This window comes from Pseudophryne corroboree, chromosome 7 (genome assembly GCF_028390025.1).
Source record: "Pseudophryne corroboree isolate aPseCor3 chromosome 7, aPseCor3.hap2, whole genome shotgun sequence".
NCBI classification, from domain to species: Eukaryota; Metazoa; Chordata; class Amphibia; order Anura; family Myobatrachidae; genus Pseudophryne; species Pseudophryne corroboree.
Genome location: NC_086450.1, coordinates 129,499,105 through 129,519,730, shown reverse-complemented (window position 1 = coordinate 129,519,730; position 20,626 = coordinate 129,499,105). Strand labels below are relative to the sequence as shown.

At 43.8% G+C, this 20,626-nt stretch overlaps 1 protein-coding gene across 4 annotated transcripts in view; it reads left to right on the top strand.

The window, feature by feature from the left end:
• SLC4A10 (solute carrier family 4 member 10) overlaps positions 1–20,626 on the top strand; it is a 562,469-nt gene that overhangs the window by 466,769 nt on the left and 75,074 nt on the right. For all 4 annotated transcript variants that reach the window (XM_063933638.1, XM_063933637.1, XM_063933636.1 and 1 more), the window contains exon 15: positions 5,497–5,602. In XM_063933638.1, the coding sequence (XP_063789708.1) occupies positions 5,497–5,602 (106 nt within the window). The remainder of the gene's footprint in view (positions 1–5,496; positions 5,603–20,626) is intronic.

Sequence of the window (20,626 nt, the reverse complement as noted above, 5' to 3'; positions counted from 1 at the left end):
CTCGGTCAGACCGATCCTAAATCTAAAGGATCTGAATTGTTACCTAAAAAGGTTCAAGTTCAAGATGGAATCACTTCGGGCAGTGATTGCTAGTCTGGAGGAGGGGGACTACTTGGTGTCGGTGGACATAAAGGATGCTTACCTGCATGTTCCCATTTATCCTCCTCACCAGGCTTATCTGATATTCTAACCCTCTGAGGAAACGACCAGACATTGCCGGTCGAGAAACGCGTCAGGACTGGACCTAGGATCCGACTACTTCTATTTGACCACCTCCGCCATTCCACGACCTCCACCCGCTAAAGCTCCAATTCATCGTCGGGTTGAATCTGCCCGAGCAAAGCCACCTGCATTGGTTCCATCTGCAATACGGGGACCGTGGCTGCTAACTCATCTCCCCAGGCCAGCGGTGTTTCGGACATCTACAGCGCCGTTGGATGACCTTTGGAGGCGGCAAGCGGTCAGTGGTTTGCCACGCTGTGGCAGGGAGAAAGTGTGAGATATAGCCTCCGGAGTCAGCGGCACCTGAGCACTTGTCAGTGCCGCCGGTACATCGAGGAAGTGGTAAGCGGTATCATCCCGACACGCTGCTATACTAATTAGAACAGCAGATAGAACTGGTGCGGTATTTGGTGTTTAACAAATTGAGGCTCAACTTCACAAAAAACACAAAATAACAGTGCACTTGTTATACATCTATTTTCAATTACGGGACTTATCTGTGGATAATACATAAGACTTTCAGCGTTAACCATCAGCTGTCAATTCTTAGATGAATCAAAGGACATATTGGTTCTAATATAAAGATTACCATTATATCGGCTCATATTTATGATTTAATAGTGCACTGGTTTTATGGAAGTCTATGAAGTTTAGTGCGGATCCTATACTTACATTTATTGGCTACATTCTGTTACAATTAGGTATATGTATACCATTTGACTATGTGATGATTGTGTAAATTTTATGATTAAAACTGTTCAATTTTAGTGGAGTCTGCTTGCGCTCTCTTTTCTTTAGTTTTTATCTGAGATTCGTGGTTCAGGATTGCCATTACCAATTCCAGACTTTACCGTTCGGTCACTCCACGGTGCCGAGGGTATTAACCAAGGTGATGGCAGAGATGATGGTTCTCCTTCGTCAGAAAGGAGTCAATATAATTCCTTATCTGGACGATCTCCTGATAAAGGCGAGATCCAGGGAGCAGTTGTTACAAAACATATCACTCTCTCTGTCAATACTCCAACAACACGGGTGGATCATAAATTACCCCAAGTCACAGTTGGAACCGACGACAAGGTTGTCTTTCCTCGGGATGATTCTGGACACAGAAGTTCAGAGAGTATTTCTTCCGCTGGAAAAGGCTCTGGAAATCCAGAAAATGGTAAAACAGATATTGAAACCACCAAGTGTGTCGATCCATCAGTGCATTTGGTTGTTGGGGAAGATGGTGATGGCCTACGAGGCCATACAGTTTGGCAGGTTCCATGCCAGAGTATTCCAGTGGGACCTGTTGGACAAGTGGTCGGGGTCACACCTACACATGCACAGAAAGATAATCATGTCATCAAAAACCAGGATTTCGCTCCTGTGGTGGTTGCACAGCTCTCTTCTGCTAGAGAGGCGCAGGTTCGGGATTCAGGACTGGGTCCTGGTAACCACGGATGCAAGTCTCCGAGGCTGGGGAGCAGTCTCTCAGGGAGAAAACTTCCAGGGACGTTAGTCACAACAGGAAGCCTGCCTTCACATAAACGTTCTGGAGCTAAAAGCCATTTACAACGGCCTTCAACAAGCGGTACATCTTCTTCAAGATCGTCCCGTGCAGATCCAGGCGGACAATGTAACAGCAGTCACATACATAAACAGGCAGGGTGGAACGAAAAGCAGAGCGGCAATGTTAGAGGCGACAAAAATCCTCCGCTGGGCAGAAAAACATCTACAAGCTCTGTCGCCAATATTCATTCCAGGAGTAGACAACTGGGAAGCAGACTTCCTCAGCAGACATGATCTACATCCAGGAGAGTGGGGCCTCCACCAAGTCTTCGCAGAGGTGACAAGTCTTTGGGGAGTTCCTCAAATAGACATGATGGCGTCTCGTCTCAACAAGAAGCTTCAGAGATACTGTTCCAGGTCAAGAAACCCTCAAGCAGTAGCAGTGGATGCACTGATGACCCAGTGGGTGTTTCCGTCAGTGTATGTCTTCCCTCCACTTCCACTGATCCCAAAAGTACTCGGGATCATAAGAAAAACAAGGGTTCGAGCAAACTTCATTGCCCCAGACTGGCCAAGGAGGGCTTGGTACCCAGATCTTCAGCAGTTGCTCATAGAAGATCCTCGGCCTCTTCCTCCTCGAGAGAACCTGCTGCAGCAGGGGCCGTGCGTATACCAAGACTTACCGCGGCTACGTTTGACGCCATGGCTGTTGAGCGCCGTATCCTAGTCAGGAAGGGTATTCCCGAGGAGGTCATCCCCACCCTTATTCAGGCCAGAAAGGGAGTAATGTCGAAACATTACCATCGTATTTGGAGAAAATATGTGTTTTGGTGCGAATCCAAGAAGGCTCCTTCGCAAGAGTTTGAGTTGGGACGTTTTCTCCATTTTTTTGCAGGATGGTGTGGAGGCAGACCTCCGATTGGGATCAATCAAGGTCCAGATTTCGGCCTTGTCATTGTTCTTCCAGAAACAACTGGCCTCTCTTCCAGAGGTTCAGACCTTTGTGAAAGGGGTTCTGCACATCCAGCCTCCATTCGTGCCTCCAGTGGCACCATGGGACCTTAACGTGGTATTGCAGTTCCTTCAATAGGATTGGTTTGAGCCTCTACAAAAGATAGAGTTGAAGTTTCTCACTTGGAAAGTGGTGATGCTTTTGGCTTTGGCATCCGCAAGGTGGGTGTCTGAATTGGGGGCCTTGTCTCACAAGAGCCCTTACCTGATTTTCCATGTAGATAGGGCAGAGTTGAGGACTCGTCAACATTTTCTTCCGAAAGTGGTTTCATCTTTCCACATAAACCAACCTATTGTAGTGCCAGTAGTTACTGACACATTCACTGATTCAAAATCTCTAGATGTGGTTAGAGCTTTGAAAATATATGTCGCTAGAACGGCTCGTATACGGAAAACAGAGGCTCTGTTTGTCCTGTATGCTCACAACAAGATTGGCTGTCCTGCTTCCAAGCAGACTATTGCACGTTGGATTAGAAATACGATTCAGCAAGCTCATACTACGGCTGGTTTGCCGTTACCAACGTCGGTAAAGGCCCACTCCACTAGGAAGGTGGGCTCATCCTGGGCAGCTGCCCGGGGAGTCTCGGCATTACAACTTTGCCGAGCAGCTACATGGTCAGGGTCAAACACTTTTGCTAAGTTCTACAAGTTTGACACCTTGGCCGATGAGGACCTCAAGTTTGGTCAATCGGTGCTGCAGGGTCATCCGCACTCTCCCACCCCTACTGGAGCTTTGGTATAGACCCCATGGTCTCGATGTCATCCCCAGCATCCTCTAGGACGTATGAGAAAATAGGATTTTGATAACCTACCGGTAAATCCTTTTCTCATAGTCCATAGAGGATGCTGGGCGCCCGTCCCAGTGCGTACTTTACCTGCAGTTTAGTTATTAGAGTTATACAAGTTGAATTTTCTTGGTTTCAGCATGTTGCTGCAATTGGTTCATGCCTGTTGGCGTGTGTTATGTTGAATGCCATGTGTGCGGCATGGTTGAGGGTGTGAGTTGGTAGATATCTCACCACTAGTTAAGTAATTCCTTTCCTCGAAATGTCAGTCTCCGTGGGCACAGTTCCTACAACTGAGGTCTGGAGGAGGGGCATAGAGGGAGGAGCCAGTTCACACCCAATGAAAAGTCTTTAGAGTGCCCATGTCTCCTGCGGATCCCGTCTTTACCCCATGGTCTTGATGTCGTCCCCAGCATCCTCTACGGACTAGGAGAAAAGGATTTACCGGTAGGTTATCAAAATCCTATTTTAGACATTTTGTATTGCAACTATTTCTACTTCAGGGCAATTTATTGATAAACTACGCATTGCATCCGACATACATCCCAATACGCATTAATAACGCTGGTATGCATCTATAATTGTGATTAGTATCGCAAAGGACAGCTCTCCCAATAATATCTGTCCTCAGCTATCACTGAACTTCTGGATTTAGGACCCAGGAGTTTTTCTGCACATGTGCAGAATGACGATGGTGCAACAAGGGGTGTTGGGAGGGATTAAATTGGATCCCTTTCATGGGGGAAATGTGAAAGGAAGCCCATAGGTTTCTACTGGGTAAAGCCACATTGGGTCCAAGTTCCGGAATGTATCGCATTCTAGAGCTTGGTACATATGGGAATGCAGCCGCATTTCTGACATTAGTACATCCCACCTGTTATCTATTGCCGTGACAGCCAATGAGATAAAATGTCAACCTAACAGAGGGGGTAATTCCAAGTTGATCGCCGCAGGAAATTTTTTAGCAGTTGGGCAAAACCATGTGCACTGCAGGGGAGGCAGATATAACATTTGCAGAAAGAGTTAGATTTGGGTGGGTTATAGTGTTTCTGTGTAGGGTAAATACTGGCTGCTTTATTGTTACACTGCAAATTAGATTGCAGATTGAACACACCACACCCAAATCTATCTCTCTCTGCACATGTTAAATCTGCCTCCCCTGCAGTGCACATGGTTTTGCCCAACTCCTAAAAAATTACCTGCTGCGATCAACTTGGAATTACCCCCAGAGTTTCCACTATGGTGATAGTGTTAGGAATATCAAAAGTGACAGCAATAGATATCACTATACATCTGTGCTTTGCTTACAGGCCATGCATAGATATTTTAACCCTCTTCCTATAAACAGAATCCACTAATGCCATCACAAGATAGTGTCATTAGCTAATAGTGCCAATAGCGCTAAGAATTGTTTAATAACCCCATATTGTCACCTTATAGATCACTTTGGTTTTTTAGTGATGTAGACAGCTGCTTGGATGTCTGTCTCTGGCATAGCTGTGTTACTGAAACATGCCATAACCCTTTGGTAACTGACGTTTTCACAGGGTTTATGGCTTAATAAATAGGCCCTGAAATGTTGTTTAACCATAAGACAGCCAGCAAAAAATAACTGATAATATTTGTAAATAATTTTACTGTGAACTGAAGTGTGTGACAAAATGATTGGAGACAGAAACTCAGATAAAAGCTTTTGCCATCCTTTTGGCATTAATGATACATTTGTCCATTTTACCATTAAAATGTAAAAAAAAAAAAACAGTGTACAAGATTTCCAATTCACACTTTAGCAATTAAGTATCATCCATTTAGTTTCAAGAGGTTTTTATTTGACACAGTGATTACCAGGTACGTCTGTAACGTTGAACATACTGTAGCAATATTTTCGTTAGCCATTTCAGAGATATTTTAAAGTTGGTATTTCATTACTGCTTCTTAAGTGAAATTATCATTCAAAGAACTTGTCTTGCTCTTGTGTCTTTCCCAGGTGCAGTTGTACAGAACCTATTAACCCTGGTAATGAAACTTTGAAATATTGGGAGAAAACTAATATAACTGTATCGGAGATAACCTGGAGTAACCTGACGGTAGACGTAAGTGGCAGTGTTTTATGAAGCTCTTGTTACAAAGAGATATATATATATATATATATATATATATATACACGTATACACATCCGGCACTCTGTGCAGCAATGGAAATGCCTGGGTGCCCTCCTAAAGATAATGCAGTATCTGTACCTTCCCCACCTGTGGCTCAGGTGTATCTGGCAAAGGACAAGAGGCGGCACTCCAAGGTCTTGAAAAAACTTTTATATGCAAAGCATAGTGCAAAACAGGGCAATAAAGTGCAAAAAATAGAGAGACATGGTGGTCTTACGACGTTTCAAGGCATCAAGCCTTTTCCTCAGGTAAGGATACCCATGTAGCGTGTAGTGTGCAGAAGGAAAGAACCAAACCCATAGAATGAATCACTCACCTTTTAAAGATGTGCAGGAGCGGGTGTTCCCGGCGTCTGTGTCCGGGACTTCCGGGTTACTACTGCTACGGGTTACTATGCATCGCAGAATGCCATTTACTATGTAGCAGGGTTGGAAACTCGCTACAGAGAGAAAATTATAGGGTGAAATCAAACCCTCTTTGTTATTTAAAAAAAATTGTATAACAAGAGAAAATGAGAATGCCTCCTCCAGCTGGATCTGTGTGAGTTAATGAAAGTGTTTATACATTGTTACATACAGTAGGTGGTACTTTGCACCCACACTCATAGGACAGATGCTGGTGGGGTTGCTAGCCAGCAGACATGTTTTATGAATTTGATGGAGTTATCCAAGACTTACTGGCTTAATATTTGTGAAGCTAATAATTGCCGCCCCTTGGACCCCCAGTTCTTACGTTAGAATACATACAGCATCACATCTTCAAAACAAATTAACTAGGCATATATTTTGTGCTGCCACCTGTCAGTTGGCAGCCAAATTAAAGCAACCTAAATCTTATACCTTAAGTGAAAAATATACAGTAAACAAGAGTAATAATTACAGTTACAGCAGTTAATATAACATACAAATATGACCTCATACATCTAGCCTCAATACGCCATGCAGAGCGAGACGCCTGGCATGAGCGAGCCGCCAGGTCCCATGCAACGCTGCTACCGTCAGGCATATTTTTTGGCTGAAAATACATCTAAGTCACAAGACTATGTGACTAGGAGGAGACTGTGTTGATTAATTTGATATGTAACACTTTTATATTGTGTGTGACTGAGTCTGTATATGGAGCAGATCGGAACTTGTATTGTAAAAAATCTGTGGCTGCTACATTGTAGCACTTCATATACAGATTCAGAGACTCAGTTGCTTATCAATTAATCAACACAGTCTCCCGGTGCATCCTTACTGTATCACATTATGACTAAGATGTATTTTCACAAAAATAAAAAACACAACCAGTGGAGTGACTTAATATGGATCCTCACTAGACCACGCCCCCTTTTTTATTAGGCAATGCCCCCTTTTAGGGCCTACAGCATGGGGGGAGTAATGTTGAGTGCGCACCGAGAGTCACCACACCCGGTGACGCCTCTGCCTGGCGTGCCAATAGGGGCTGTAGGAGGACACATCTGTAGGAACATAAACACAGTTTTGACTATATTTCTTGCTTCTGGCCACATGTCACCTCATACATCAGGCCAGGAATCTGTCACTAAGCATGGATTGTATTTCTACCCGGGCTTGTTAATTTATGTTCTTTCTTGTTCCACCTGTTCAGAGAGAACTGATACCCCAGCTAATATTATGACAGACACAAATACTCCCTATTTTCGCCATAGGCCTGAAATCACCAGAGTGATGCGTCCTACCACCTGTGATGTGGACCCTGCCTCAACCAAGCTTCTAATAGGGTGTATGCACAAAATTTTCCTGGTAGTTTCAAAAATAGTACAATGCTCTTAGCAGACAGGCATTTTCTTAAAATACCTTATCTTAAAATACCTAATTTAGATCCTGACTGCATGACCAACTACAGACCGGTATCAAAACCTTTCATTTATATGAAAGATTATTGAGAAAACATAGCACTGCACCAGCCGTGGTATGTGTGTCTAATGATCTTCTGATGAGACTGAGGCAGCATTTGATACCATGGACCCTAGGATTCTAATTGAGTGTCTGAAAAATTTCTGTGGCTGGTTCACATCATTTCTCACCGGCAGATTACAGAGAGTTTTGTCTGGAGTATACTCATCATCACCATTGCCATTGCCATTTGGTGTTCCACAAGGTTCTTTACTTTCTTCCATGTTTTATGCAGCATACATGCTACCACTGGGTAAAATAATCAGATGTCATTGCCTGGTCTACCCCTGCTATGCAAATTATACAAAGATGTACCTGTCCTTTGTGCTGGGTATGGCTGTCTAGCTGAGCTGAAGGAGCAGATGTGTGCCAGCTGAATCCTGATAAAACTGATGTATTTATGATAGCGGCTCACCATCAAAAGACAAGACTGCAGCTTCACCAACCAACAGGACTTACGCTTTGGGGTGTAGAATTACAAAACATTGAACATGTGCGGAATCTTGGTGCTGTCCTGGATGTTGCAGGGCGGCACTTGGATGCTTGTGTTGTAAAGTCAGCCCAAAAAGTACCAGTAACTATAAAATATTTCCACTGTGCTGTACCATATGTCATCTTGAGTGGAGTGTAAACGGGTAGAACAAGCATAGACTGCCCCTGTACGCTGCCCTGCTTAGTAAATATAAATATATATATATATACATAATTAAAAATAAAAAAGTCATAGTTAGTGGCTGTGTGATTATTCTGTTGAATTGGCTATCATCAAGTGAGCACTTATAATCAATCAATAAAAATAAAATTGGGGTGGGGGGTGAGGAGGAGGGGCATTACTGTTTTGCCTCGGGGCACCTTCACCCCTAAATCTGCCCCTGGACTCAAGGCCTTTATTTTTAATGCCGGTACCTCTCTTTCCATTACAGTATACCACCAGCAGGAATAGCACAGTATACCACCAGCAGGAATAGCACTGTATGGTATGTGACAAGCAGACACCTCCTGCTGCAGTAGTTATCCAACCTGCGTTCTTGGCCTCAGCATTGGATCACTCAGTTACCATCGGGCAGCTTACGGCACCGATGGTGCCATACAAGCCACCCATTGCAGAGGCCAGGAATTCTCTGTATTACGATGGAGATCCCTCTTCCCACCCCCTAAACAACAGTGACACACCTCCATTTTCACAAATGGAGGCCATCGCCACACCCTGAATGGCAGCAGACTGTCAATCACTGCCATCCTGCTTCCGATGTTGCAGGACCCATTCACACACGTGTAGAATGGGTCGGACATTGGTACCATGCACATGAGAGATCTATAGCAAACAAACCTGAATGCATCCCCATCCCCATAAGTATTATACATGACATTTTTTCGCTACCCTGATTCTAAATAAAGCAAAAACCATCACAGGTAATTATGTTTTTGTAGAAATCAAGTTAAAAACATCACAGAACAAAGCGGATTTCTACTGATGTGTGACAGATGGCTCTCTTAGGCTATCATAAAATGTATCCAAAAGCCCCTATTTCCACTAAAATATATTTTTCTCCAGCTGTTCAGGATATCTATTGAAACTGTTTATATTTATTCTAAAGCTTAGCATAAGCTTTGCTTCCCTTTTACTGGCAGGATGCAATCAGCAAATCATCCTCCTGTAGATGTAGCTGTAATACAGGAATATGAGTCATGTGTCTGCTTTGTCAGGCTTGCATATTGGGATGCATAATATCAGTTTTCATTCTGAAGTTTCATTTAGAAATAAACCTTGTGATGTCTGTTGTGTCTATGATCTCCTCGAGGTACAGTATATATCTCCTTTGTAGTTTCCACAAGATTGAAAAAGGTGTTATAATGTTGCTTTTAATTAATCTGCTTGAGGACTTTCCTTTAAAAACACAATTGCTCTTAATACCATAATTAGTGGTTCCTAGTGCAGTGGTATTTTTCACGCCCAGCCGGTGAACTTTGTATTCATGTGCCAGATACGTCTTTAAAAGGCATTGTTATTTGTTCTAGCTGCTCGCCAAACCCCACTGATTTGTTTTTGATATTTTTTAAAGGGATCAATCTGGCAATTATATAATTTTGATGTTTCCTATGGAACAGTTTAAAAGTTCTGATGTGGAGGATTTATTGTCACTTTGTCACCTGTGTAAAAATAGTTATCTAAAGGTCATTTAAAAAAGAGATAGCAAAATCTGCAGATCAGCCATACTTCTCTACAGTATGTGTGCCGTCAAGTTCACTTATACCCCTTTCAAACCTCCACCTATGAACATGGGTTATTGGCACGTGTTTAAGTGTGGTCTGAAAGGTGCAAGTGTTGAAATACTAGATCAAGCGACCCGGTATTTGAACCCTGGTTGCGAGCACGGTTGAACTCATGTTCAACCCGGCTCACTGTGTGCTGGGAACAGGAGCCGGGTCGATGCAACCCGTTTCCAATTCACTCTCTGTTTACATGTGATCTCCAAGTGCCGCCCCTGCCGCGTCACCGCTGATGTCACCAACCCGGCAATATGCCGGGTTGCAGATAGCGGCAGCGGGGCGCCTGAGGCGGGTCGCACACTGGGAGCTCCCGTGTCAGGCTCCCGTGTGCGACCCACCTCAGGTTGTCTGAAAGGGGTATTAGAGATGAGTGCTTGAGTCAGAGTCTCTGGAATTCCGTTATTCACTTTGGTATCAATCCTTTATTCATTTAAATGTTTAAATTTCTTTCCAGAAGTACCGCTTAGTTTAGCATCAATTTTGTATTAAGCTCTGATATTGAGAGGATGTTACTGTCGTTAGTACACTTTCTTTTTCCAATATATGTTTATTGATTTTTGATCTACAGAGGTAAAAGCAGGCAATAAAATGAATACAGATCAAGGACCATAATCTTCAAATAATCAACGGGATTATATATCTCAAACGTACACATCTGGTTCAAAGAGTAGTATAAAACCTAGCCTAAAGCCTATATTTTATAAAACCTAAAGTCTAGTATAAAACAATTATTGTGTAAACCAGATGAATGGGTCTGCCTGAACAATAACAGGCTAAAGGGACGTATTCATGGCCCGATTTGGGGAGAGATGAGAAGAATAAATAGGGAGAAGAAAGACATAGAGAAACAAGGAGGGGTAGGGTAGGTAGGAAGGGAGAGAAGTATGGTGCCCCAGAATATATTCTAGAGAGTCATAGAGAATTGCCCCCTAACCTCAAAAATTGACTAGGAAGTTCAAGCTGTAAAGCATGTGAACCAGAGTCTAATCTTAGCCCATTTTTGCTGTGTATTATTGTGAGAACTTAAATTCTACCCAAGGGTACCATGTGGCTGTAAAGTCCTGACATCTTTCCGGCGTCATCTTAAACTCTTCCATGGTCATATACATACCAATTCTGTTAAACCATTCCTTCATAGTGGGCGGAGTAATGGAACGCCAATGCACTGGGATTTCCGCTTTTGCAGCACTATTAAGGAACTTTAGCAGAGATCTTTTATATGTTGTCAATAAACTGGGATATAGGTATAGGAGCCAAAAAGAGGGAGTAGCTGACCGAGCTGGCAAATGTGATCTGAATTTTTTTATGTCCAATCTTCAACTGGTAAATCAGTCTGAAGATGCTGTCCCCAATCTCTTGTATATTTAGGAAGGTCAGAGTACCTTTGTTCAATCAGGAGTTTATAACATCTTGAAAGAAAATGTGCTGGACAAGAAGGGTCCAAGCACATGTTCTCAAATAGAGTCAGGGGTCTAGAGGCAGCCAATCAAACTTCCCTCCCCTGTACAAAATGTTTTACTTGTAGATACTGCCAGAGCTCTGAAGAAGAAAGGTTATATTTAGTATGCATTGCATCCTCCCCCTGTCCACAAGCTGGCCGACCCGCAACACCCCATGTAGCTTCCATATGGTAAATTCCGCACCAGCGACTCCCGGGGAAAAATCAGGAATGTTAAATAAAGGGGTCAAGGGGGAGAATTTTGAAGACACTTATGGGAGTTTCCTTAGTCTATTCCAACAGGCCATGGGGGGGGGGGGGGCATTGGTGGGGTGTGTCCCGCCATGGGTAATGCTCAATAACTGTCAACAAAGATTCATTCTCTATGAGGATCCATTGTTTAATGCCGTTTATCCTGGACCACTCCATTACTCTGCTTAGAATAACAGCATCATAGTAAACTAAAAAATGAGGCAGTTGAAGTCCCCCCATATGCCTTCGGCAATAAAAGATAACATGTTGAAAATGTGGTCTCTTGTTTTCCCACACGAAGTTCCTGACTGCATTATGCAGATCCTAAAACCAAGTTTTGGGTGATATGGACAGGCAGGGTCTGGAGAATATATAAAACCCTGGGAAGTAAATTCATTTTGATTACACTTAGTCTACCTAGCCACGAGAGCAGTTTGTTTCCCCAGTCTCTCAGTTCAGAAAGTAATGTTACAAATAATCTTTTGAAATTATCATCAAAGAGACAAGAAAGGTCGGTCTTTAATGTGACACCAAGATACTTGAGACTGGTAGGATGCCAGGTAAAAGGAAAGGACTGCTTGAGCCCTTCTATGGAATGAGAATGAACAGACACATTTACTGCTACAGACTTTGAGTAGTTAATTTTAAAGTTAGATAAGGAACAACATATTTGAAATTCAGTCATCAGGTTGGGAAATGAGACAGCCAGGTTAGCCAGGACAGCATTTTTTAAGATGAGGGCAGGAGGCATCCAGCGTCAAGGAAATGGGAGCGTGGTCCGACCATGTGATCAAACGTATATCAGAGATCCGAATTTGTTGTAGAAATCTATGGGGGAGTAGGAAATAGTCCAACCTGGAGTAAGTGTCATGGGGACGAGTATAGAATGTGAAGTCCCTATCTCCCGGGTGTTGGAGCCTCCATGTGTCGACCAGCTGGTGTTTGTGGAAAGCATGGTGTACTTTTCGGTTCTAAGCTAATGATGGTCTAGCTGGTTTCCCAGAGATATCAACTTCAAGCTGTAAGGGCCAGTTCAAGTCACCTATTACCGTAACGCCCTTGACCAGCGGGGCAATCCGATTTAGGACTGTGACAAGAAAGGTAGATTGTGTCTGATAAGAAATGTAGAGATTAATAAACGTGTATGACTGACCGAACAGTTTGCATTTAGCCAAGAGAGTTCTGCCCTCCTCCAGAGTTACTGAAGTCACCTTTTGAAATAGAAGATGTTTAGAAAGCAGGACAGCAACCCCTAGTGACTTATTTTTTATATTATTGTTGAAAAATTATATTGGGTAATTACGGTCCTTCAGAGTAGGGGCAGCACTGAATTTGTATTGGGTTTCTTGGAGAAAAGCTACATCTGTGGCAAATAGGTCTCTGAGGACTCTGGACCTTTTCCCAGGTAGAGATAAGCCCTTTACATTGAAGGAAATTTAATGGTTGTAACTTTAGTATCAATTGCCTTCGTTGGCTGTATGGAGAGCATTATGGAAGCAAGTGAGGAGGGCATCGGCTCTTCTGTGGCTAGGGATCACACAGGGTAAAAAGGGAAGGGGTGGAGAGAAAGACCAAAAACATACAATGCATAATAAAGAACCAAATCAGAGAAAATTACAGGCTGAAAGATAAGAGTGAGAAACAGCTTAAAGAACAAATGAACAGCACGCTACCGCCACTTAGGAGCTCAGACGCATAAAGCACGCCCTGGCAAGGGAGTCACTGGGGGTTAGTGGCAACACCCTGATAACTAGGCTATTATAAAGTCAACAACTAAAATACTTTATCTAAACACATAACAGTAGAGAAAGGAAAAAGCATGTAAATGGTATCGCTTCTCCTTTTGTATATAAGCTAAACAGGTCATTCTACAATAGGCTTGTAATGCAAAAGAGCTTTCAAATACCAACATAATATGCCTTACAGAAAGCCATCTTCAGGTGGTACCTTTTTATCCAGCGGAGGGCAATTTACCATCTAAATACCTAATGAAAAGCAAGGAAGGCACTAAACCGAATCAAGACTCACATCTAGAACATAATAGGGTGTTAGAATCCCCCTATAGAAGAAATTGCGAACATCATAGACTAGGTGGAGTCTGTCACGATGGGGTTGTGGTTCTGGGTGTCCGCTGTTCCATAGGCGGCTTCGGGTTGTGTTGAACACGTTGCCAATCATTATTGGGGTGAGAGATTTCTGGCAGAATGGAGAATATCAGAGTCTCTTGCCAATCTGCAAAAGAAATCAGGGGGATACCAAGAACTTGACAAAAAGGGGGCAGGTCAGTTGGGTCTTTAATTGTGTGCATTTTCCCATTTTGCGAAATCCCATCTGTACTTGATCCCCAGTTTGCGGAATTCTGCAGTGAGAGGCTGTAGTGCCCTGCGTTTTTGACGTGTCGACCAAGATAAATCTTGGAAGATCTAACTGCGATGGTCTTCTGTATCTATAGTATCCAATCAACGTACTTTGCAGAGGATGTCTTCCTTCTGTGAGTAGTAGTGCAAACAACATATAATGTCTCTAGGCCGCACGAAAGGGGCTCCTCTAGGTCTCAATGCATGGTAAGCTCTGTCGAACTCAATTGTGAAATTAGAATTCTGCCCCAGATTTTTGTTGAATATCCTAGTAAGAAAGTCAATGAGGCCTTGAGGCGGGATGTCCTCCGAAACCCCTCTGATTCTTAAATTGTTCCTTCCTTGATTGTCTAGGTCATCCAAATGATCTTGGAATTGTTGGAATTTAGCTGCATGCCTGAGAACCGCCGTCCAGAGAGCATTATAAGCTGCAGCAGAGTCAGATGTAAAATCCTCTAAGGAGGTTAGTTGGGCTCCAATATGAGACACTTCTGAGTGAACAGTGGCAATTTTAGTGCAGGCCGTGTCTCTGATTGTACGTTCCAACTGTTCAGAATACTGATTTGTTGGCTTGGAGCGTAGCAGATGCAAGATCTGTGAAACATCACCCATCTCTGGTATAGTATCGAGGTCAACAACCTGGTCTCCAACTCGGGAGGGTGAATCAAATGATGGAGAAAGTCGAGGAGTGGAGGGCGTAGAAGTATCATCTGTGGGGGCAGGACCCTGTGGTAGGAGAAACTGTTGCATATTGGAGGAAGATCGGGTACCCATTGATTGGACAGAATTCCTCTTTTAGGATATTTTCCCTTCACCTTGAGGGCCTTTCTTGCCTCTCACCATGGAGTAGAATAAAAAATACACGTAAAAAGGAACTGATAAGAATATCAAAAGCAGGCACCAGTAGACTGTTATATGTATAGAATGTTATTCTGTCAGGGCTGATGCTGACACATTCCCCCCAAAGAATGTGGCTAGCTCAGCATGAGCAGGCAGAAGGGTTTGTGCTCACGGTATGCAGAGTAATCTCTGCGTAGCGTATCATGTTGTGTAAAGGAATGCGTGCATTGTACGATATAAAACTTCAAAGCTTCATAAAGAATCCCGGGGTCACAGAGACTAATCCACTGAGGGTCTCAGGGGGATCCTACCTGGCACCTCTAGGTGATGTCCAATGTGCTAGAAAAGTTCTCTGTCACAAAGATCAGGCAGATGCAGGCTCTGTAAATCAGAAAGAGCTGCAAAATGTCCACCACTGATTAGCCATCCCGGGGCCCAACCAAGGCAAATGCAGCCCAATCAGCTGGCTCATATAAATCAAGTGGTCTTGGTGCCTCTATGCTAGCAGGGTATTGAGGAGCGGTTAACGGAGTTCAATCTCCCAGCCCTAATATAAGAGGCTCCAAAGGCAGGGGGGAGTATGGGACATAATATGTATATAGAGTGCTCTGATTCCTTTAATACACTCACCCCCTTACAGTTAGCAGCGGGGCACTGGCAACTTATGCAAGAATCTTGCTGTGAAGGACCCAGGTCCCATTGTTGATTGTGGCATCCCAGGAGGTCACCATATGGCTTGGGAGAGGAGACACTGCAGCTACGGTGGCCGCCGTGCGTCCAGCAGGTAAGAGGCGCTCCACTTCCTCCATGCGGCTGCTATCTTCGGGCACTCGCTGCATGGTCAACTGGCGGGGACAATCTAGGGAGGGGGACGCGGCGCCAACAAATGGTCTCCTGTTGCGATCCGAATGTCCAGCCCACAGCAGTTTCCGTGGATACTAGGGGCGGCTGCGGTCACAACTTTAGGCCCCAGCTCTTATAGACAGAGAAGGCTGCAACCTGCAGGGACCGTTATGAGCATCTCCCTGCTCCGCGGCCAACACCTCTCGACTTGTGGTGACCTAGCAGAAGTAGGTCAACTTTGGGACTCATAGGGGCTGCCCACAAAGCTCACAGTCAATAATTAATTGTGGCAAGCAGGAGCTCCACGGAGGCCCATCAACAGTTTCCTCCTTGTCCTAGGCCACACCCTTCCTTGTTATTACAGTTTTGTGTATTTGAAGCCATTTATTACATCAGTCAGACTGTGTCTAGAAATGTGCTTTCCCACAAAGGTGTTACTGAAAATTTCAAAGAGCATCCTAACGTAAGAATAATAACTGATTTCTGTTACATCTGAGGGAGCAGAGAATTATCTAATAAAATAATACCATTTAGCTCAAATATATAAAGGACCATCCATGATCCAACCACCACCTCTGCTACTGCAAACATAGTCACTGACCTCTCTGTCCACAAACACATTCAAAGCCCTGCACCTTTGGTGGTGTGACACACCTACTTTTTTGTACTACCCAGTTTCATGGGGAAGTGCATGGATTTGAGAGCTAAATAAGTGGTGTCTGTAAAGTTGCATAAGATAGCGCTAGCGTTATTTTTACCAACATGTATAATTAAGATTTTATTTAAAAAACAATCTAAGTGGAGTGAAGGGGTTTAGAAGGCTAAATAACAAGCCTGAACTTTGCTTTGATTGGAGGGTGCCCAGCCTTTTACTGCACACAAAAGATTTAATGAGACATTCAATGTCCATGACCCACCAGAATGTGGCAATGCTCGTGACCACTGCTTCCACAGAGTGGTGTGCTGCAAACCCTCCCAACATTCCCACAAATCAAAACAAATGTCATGATAACAAGAAGGCAGGACAGTCTTCCAACATTGGAACTGACCTGTTAGAAGAAGGATGGGTGGGAGGTATTCATAAAGAAGCATCAGACTAGATGGGCCAAGTGGTTCTCATGTGCCGTCAAATTCTATGTTTCAAATTCTTTGTAAGCATTGTGGTCCACCCTTTTGTGACCCTTAAGCTTCATTTTACTTTCAGCTAAACCTTATTCACATATGGTGTAACAAAAACATTGCATCTTACTTATGCTTTTTTCTATAGCAGTACATTGAGAAAACATTATTTGTCACCCATTAGTTTATGGTCTTGAGCAGTGCTAGACTGGTCATCTGGCACTACTGGCAAATGCCATTGCTCACTGAGCTCTATCATGTCCTTCTGATCATCCAAGCTCGGGCTCCACACGTCCACCTCCACTGTCTTATGTATGAGGATTCCGTTCTGGTCCTAAGCCATGCTGGCTTCTACCGCACATCAGCTTGCAAAGAGACAGGAGCAGTATCCATGGTGCTACTAAGTGCATTAAGGCAATTGCTCAAGTCTCCCTCTTTGGAATAGACATGACATATATTAACACATTTCTTGCCAAGGGGAGCAGAATAGTAGCAACAGCTCCAGTGTTAATTTTGACAAGGATTTTGATTCTAGTTTTAGTCTTAGTGGCTTACTTAAAATTGTAGCTGGTTTACATTCATGTTTTAGTCTCTTTTTTCCTTTGTTTTTGTCAAGCTTTAGTCAGTGGATCTCAGTTTTCATTTTAGTTTAATTGTAGTCATTGTTTTAGTCATAACTTTTGCAAACAACGTGATACTGATATTGATACTGGGAGGTCATTCCGAGTTGATCGCACATAGCAACTTGTTGCTGCTTGTGCGATCAACTAGATGCTGCCTATGGGGAAGTGCATTTTAGCATAGCAAGGCTGCGACTAGCCCTGCAGTTACTTACCCTGTGCGATCGATCCAGCGATGAAGGTCCCGGATTTGACGTCAGACATCCGCCCTCCAAACGCCTGGACATGCCTGCGTTCATATCTCCACGCCTGGAAAATGGTGAGTAGACCCCCCGGAATGCCCCCCCCCCCCACTGTCAATCATCTTGCGATCGCGCTAGCGATCACTTTCTTCTTTATTCTGGCCGCTGCCCGTCGCCGGGCAACGACACATGTGCGCAATGCGATGAACCACTGCGTGCAAACGGGTCGGAATGATCCAAACTGTATGATATTGATACTAATGATACTGTAGTGGATTTTGCTGAAGAAAATTTCTCTAAAATTCCCTTGAGAAATTTGCATTCCTTTAATTATGTATTTAGTAATCTAGGCTCAGTAGGCTGGGAATGTGTTAGATACTGAGGGGCAGTCAGTCAGCTCCTAACTGACATGAAAGTTAAGGCCCATATAGACGGGCCGATGCGGGGAGAGATGTGTGCTGAGCGAACCGCTCAGCACAGCGCGATCTGTGCTGAGCGTGCGGGGGGAGACCGGGGGGGGGGGCGCTCACTTCACCCAGCGGGTGAAGTGAGCGGCCCGCTAGATTGGCCAATCTAGCAGCAGCCATAGCGATGCGCGGGGCTGCGCATCGCTATCGCTGTAAGGGGTACACACAGAGCGATCAGGTTTATATTCTAAGCAATCTAGTCAGATTGCTTAGAATATCGCTCCGTGAGTACCCCCCTTTAGGATCTGATTGGCTGGTACTTTATTACCTTCCACTTTATCAACTTCAACAGGCTTAACAAATCTGCCCAAGTCTGTCTTACCATAGTACTCCCATATAGCATATAAAAATGAATGCCTTAAGTTTGTTAGAACAAACACACTCATAGACCCTCATTCCGAGTTGATCGCTAGCTGCCGTTTTTCACTGCGTAGCAATCATTTAAAAAAAATGGAAAATCTGCGCATGCGTATGCACCACAATGCGTACGCGCGGCGTACGGGTACAAAGAGCATCGTGGTTTTGCACAGGTTCTTGCGATGCTTTTAGTCACACTGGCGGACGCACGGAGATTGACAAGAAGTGGGAGTTTCTGGCTGTCAACTGACCATTTTCTGGGAGTGTTTGGAAAAACGCAGGCGTGTCCGGGCGTTTGCTGGCGTCATTGCCGTGTCATTCATCGCAACAATCATCGCACAGAATAAGTAACTACAGAGCTGGTCTTGTTTTGCACAAAATGTGTTTGCAGCCGCTCTGCTGCACAGGCGTTCGCACTCCTGCAAAGCGAAAATACACTCCCCCGTGGGCGGCGACTATGTGTTTGCACGGCTGCTAAAAGCAGCTAGCGAGCGAACAACTCGGAATGAGGGCCATAATTCCTTCACAGCTGGTCATATTTATTTTCTGCAAATAGCTACAACACATGAATTGTAAAACCCTACTTCCAGTGTCAATTCTGACAAGGATTTTAAATTTAGTTTTAGTCTTAGTCACTTTTTTTGCTTTGTTTTAGTCAAGATTTAGTCAGTGAATCTCATATTTCATTTTAGTCTAATTTATACAACCTTCAGACATACAGTATGACCTGGGAATTTCCCTGCTCAGACCCTGGTTTGTCACCATAGCAAATTCCAGGGTTTTTGCTACAGATCCCCTTTCACATACACCTGGAACCTGGGAAATTCCCAGGTCAGTCCCTTTCAGACATAAGCCGTGTCTGCCCTGGCATTCTACAAGCCACGGCTACCAGACTGCTCTCATATACACATACATGTCATACACACACGTGTCACACTCATACAGTGTTACTTTGTGAATAGTTATTGCACTCTAATCAAACAGAATTTGTTTATAGAAGTTCTTTGTAAGCATTTACATTTTTTTTAAGTTTTTGGGATAAATATCCCATGTTAATATAACAGTAAAAACAACCTATTTATAAATACAGGTGTTTCTGTTTTATGTAAATCTCTGTCCATACAGGAAAGCTGCCCAAATCCCAATGACTGCCACACCGGTTCCATCGCTTGATGCATCTTGTGTTCCAAAGCTGTGAAAGCCTAAATTTCTCTTCAGCCCACACTACATTTCCTAAAAAGATAATGCAGTTCAGCAAACACATCTTGTGAAGTTACACGGTGCTTTATGAGAATCTCACATAATGTGTGTCAGCAAGCATGTACGTATTAAGGGTGTGGCACTTCTTAATTGTAATGTGACACCTCCCGCAGCATCTACCCTGCCCCCTCCCCCCCAAGCAACCCTGAACAGCCTATCAGAGGCTTCTCAGTGCAACCCAGGAGTAAAAGCCTGGGTCGCACCATTCACACTAAACCTTGGCTGTCTACCCGGGATGAATGTCCTGGGAAAAACCATGGTCAATAGAAAGGGCGACGACCCGGAATGTGTTCCCAGATTGGTACCTTTCAGACATAAGTGCATCCCAGGTAGTTTGGCCGAGCACTGGCAAAAACCCAGAATTCTCACTATGCCTTAAAGGGTATTCATCTAACTTTAGTCCTAAACTAAACTCTAGTCAATGATTACTTTTAGTCAAAATTTTTCTCGTCAAAATTAACACTCGCCAGTTCCCAATCCTCCTCTGCTCTGCACAGCACTTCTATCCTATGGCCCGTCCTTAAGGTGTGTACACACGGTGAGATTTCTCCTTTCGATTTTGACTATATAGTCAAAATTGCAAGGAAATTTAGTGCAAATTGCAACGTGTTAGCCACCTTGTGATCCCAATTCGATCCCGAAGCGCACTCCCGCGGGGTCAGTATCACAAGGCTAGATAGACTGTGCAGGGAAGTCAATCTTGACTATACAGTGTACTATCTAGTACAAAGTATAGTGAAAATTGGCACTTAGTCAAAATCGTACATAGTCAAAATCGAAAGTACATATAGTCAAAATCGGTGCGTCTGTGCTCAGGGGGAATTCAAGGGAAATTGCATAGTCAAAATTGGGCATAGTCAATATCTCACAGTGTGTATGTATAGATAAACTTGCTTGTTTAGGGCATGCATAGATATAGAAGTAGTGGAATTGCTAGGTTTTGTTCCATGATGTGTGTTTTGTTTGTTCA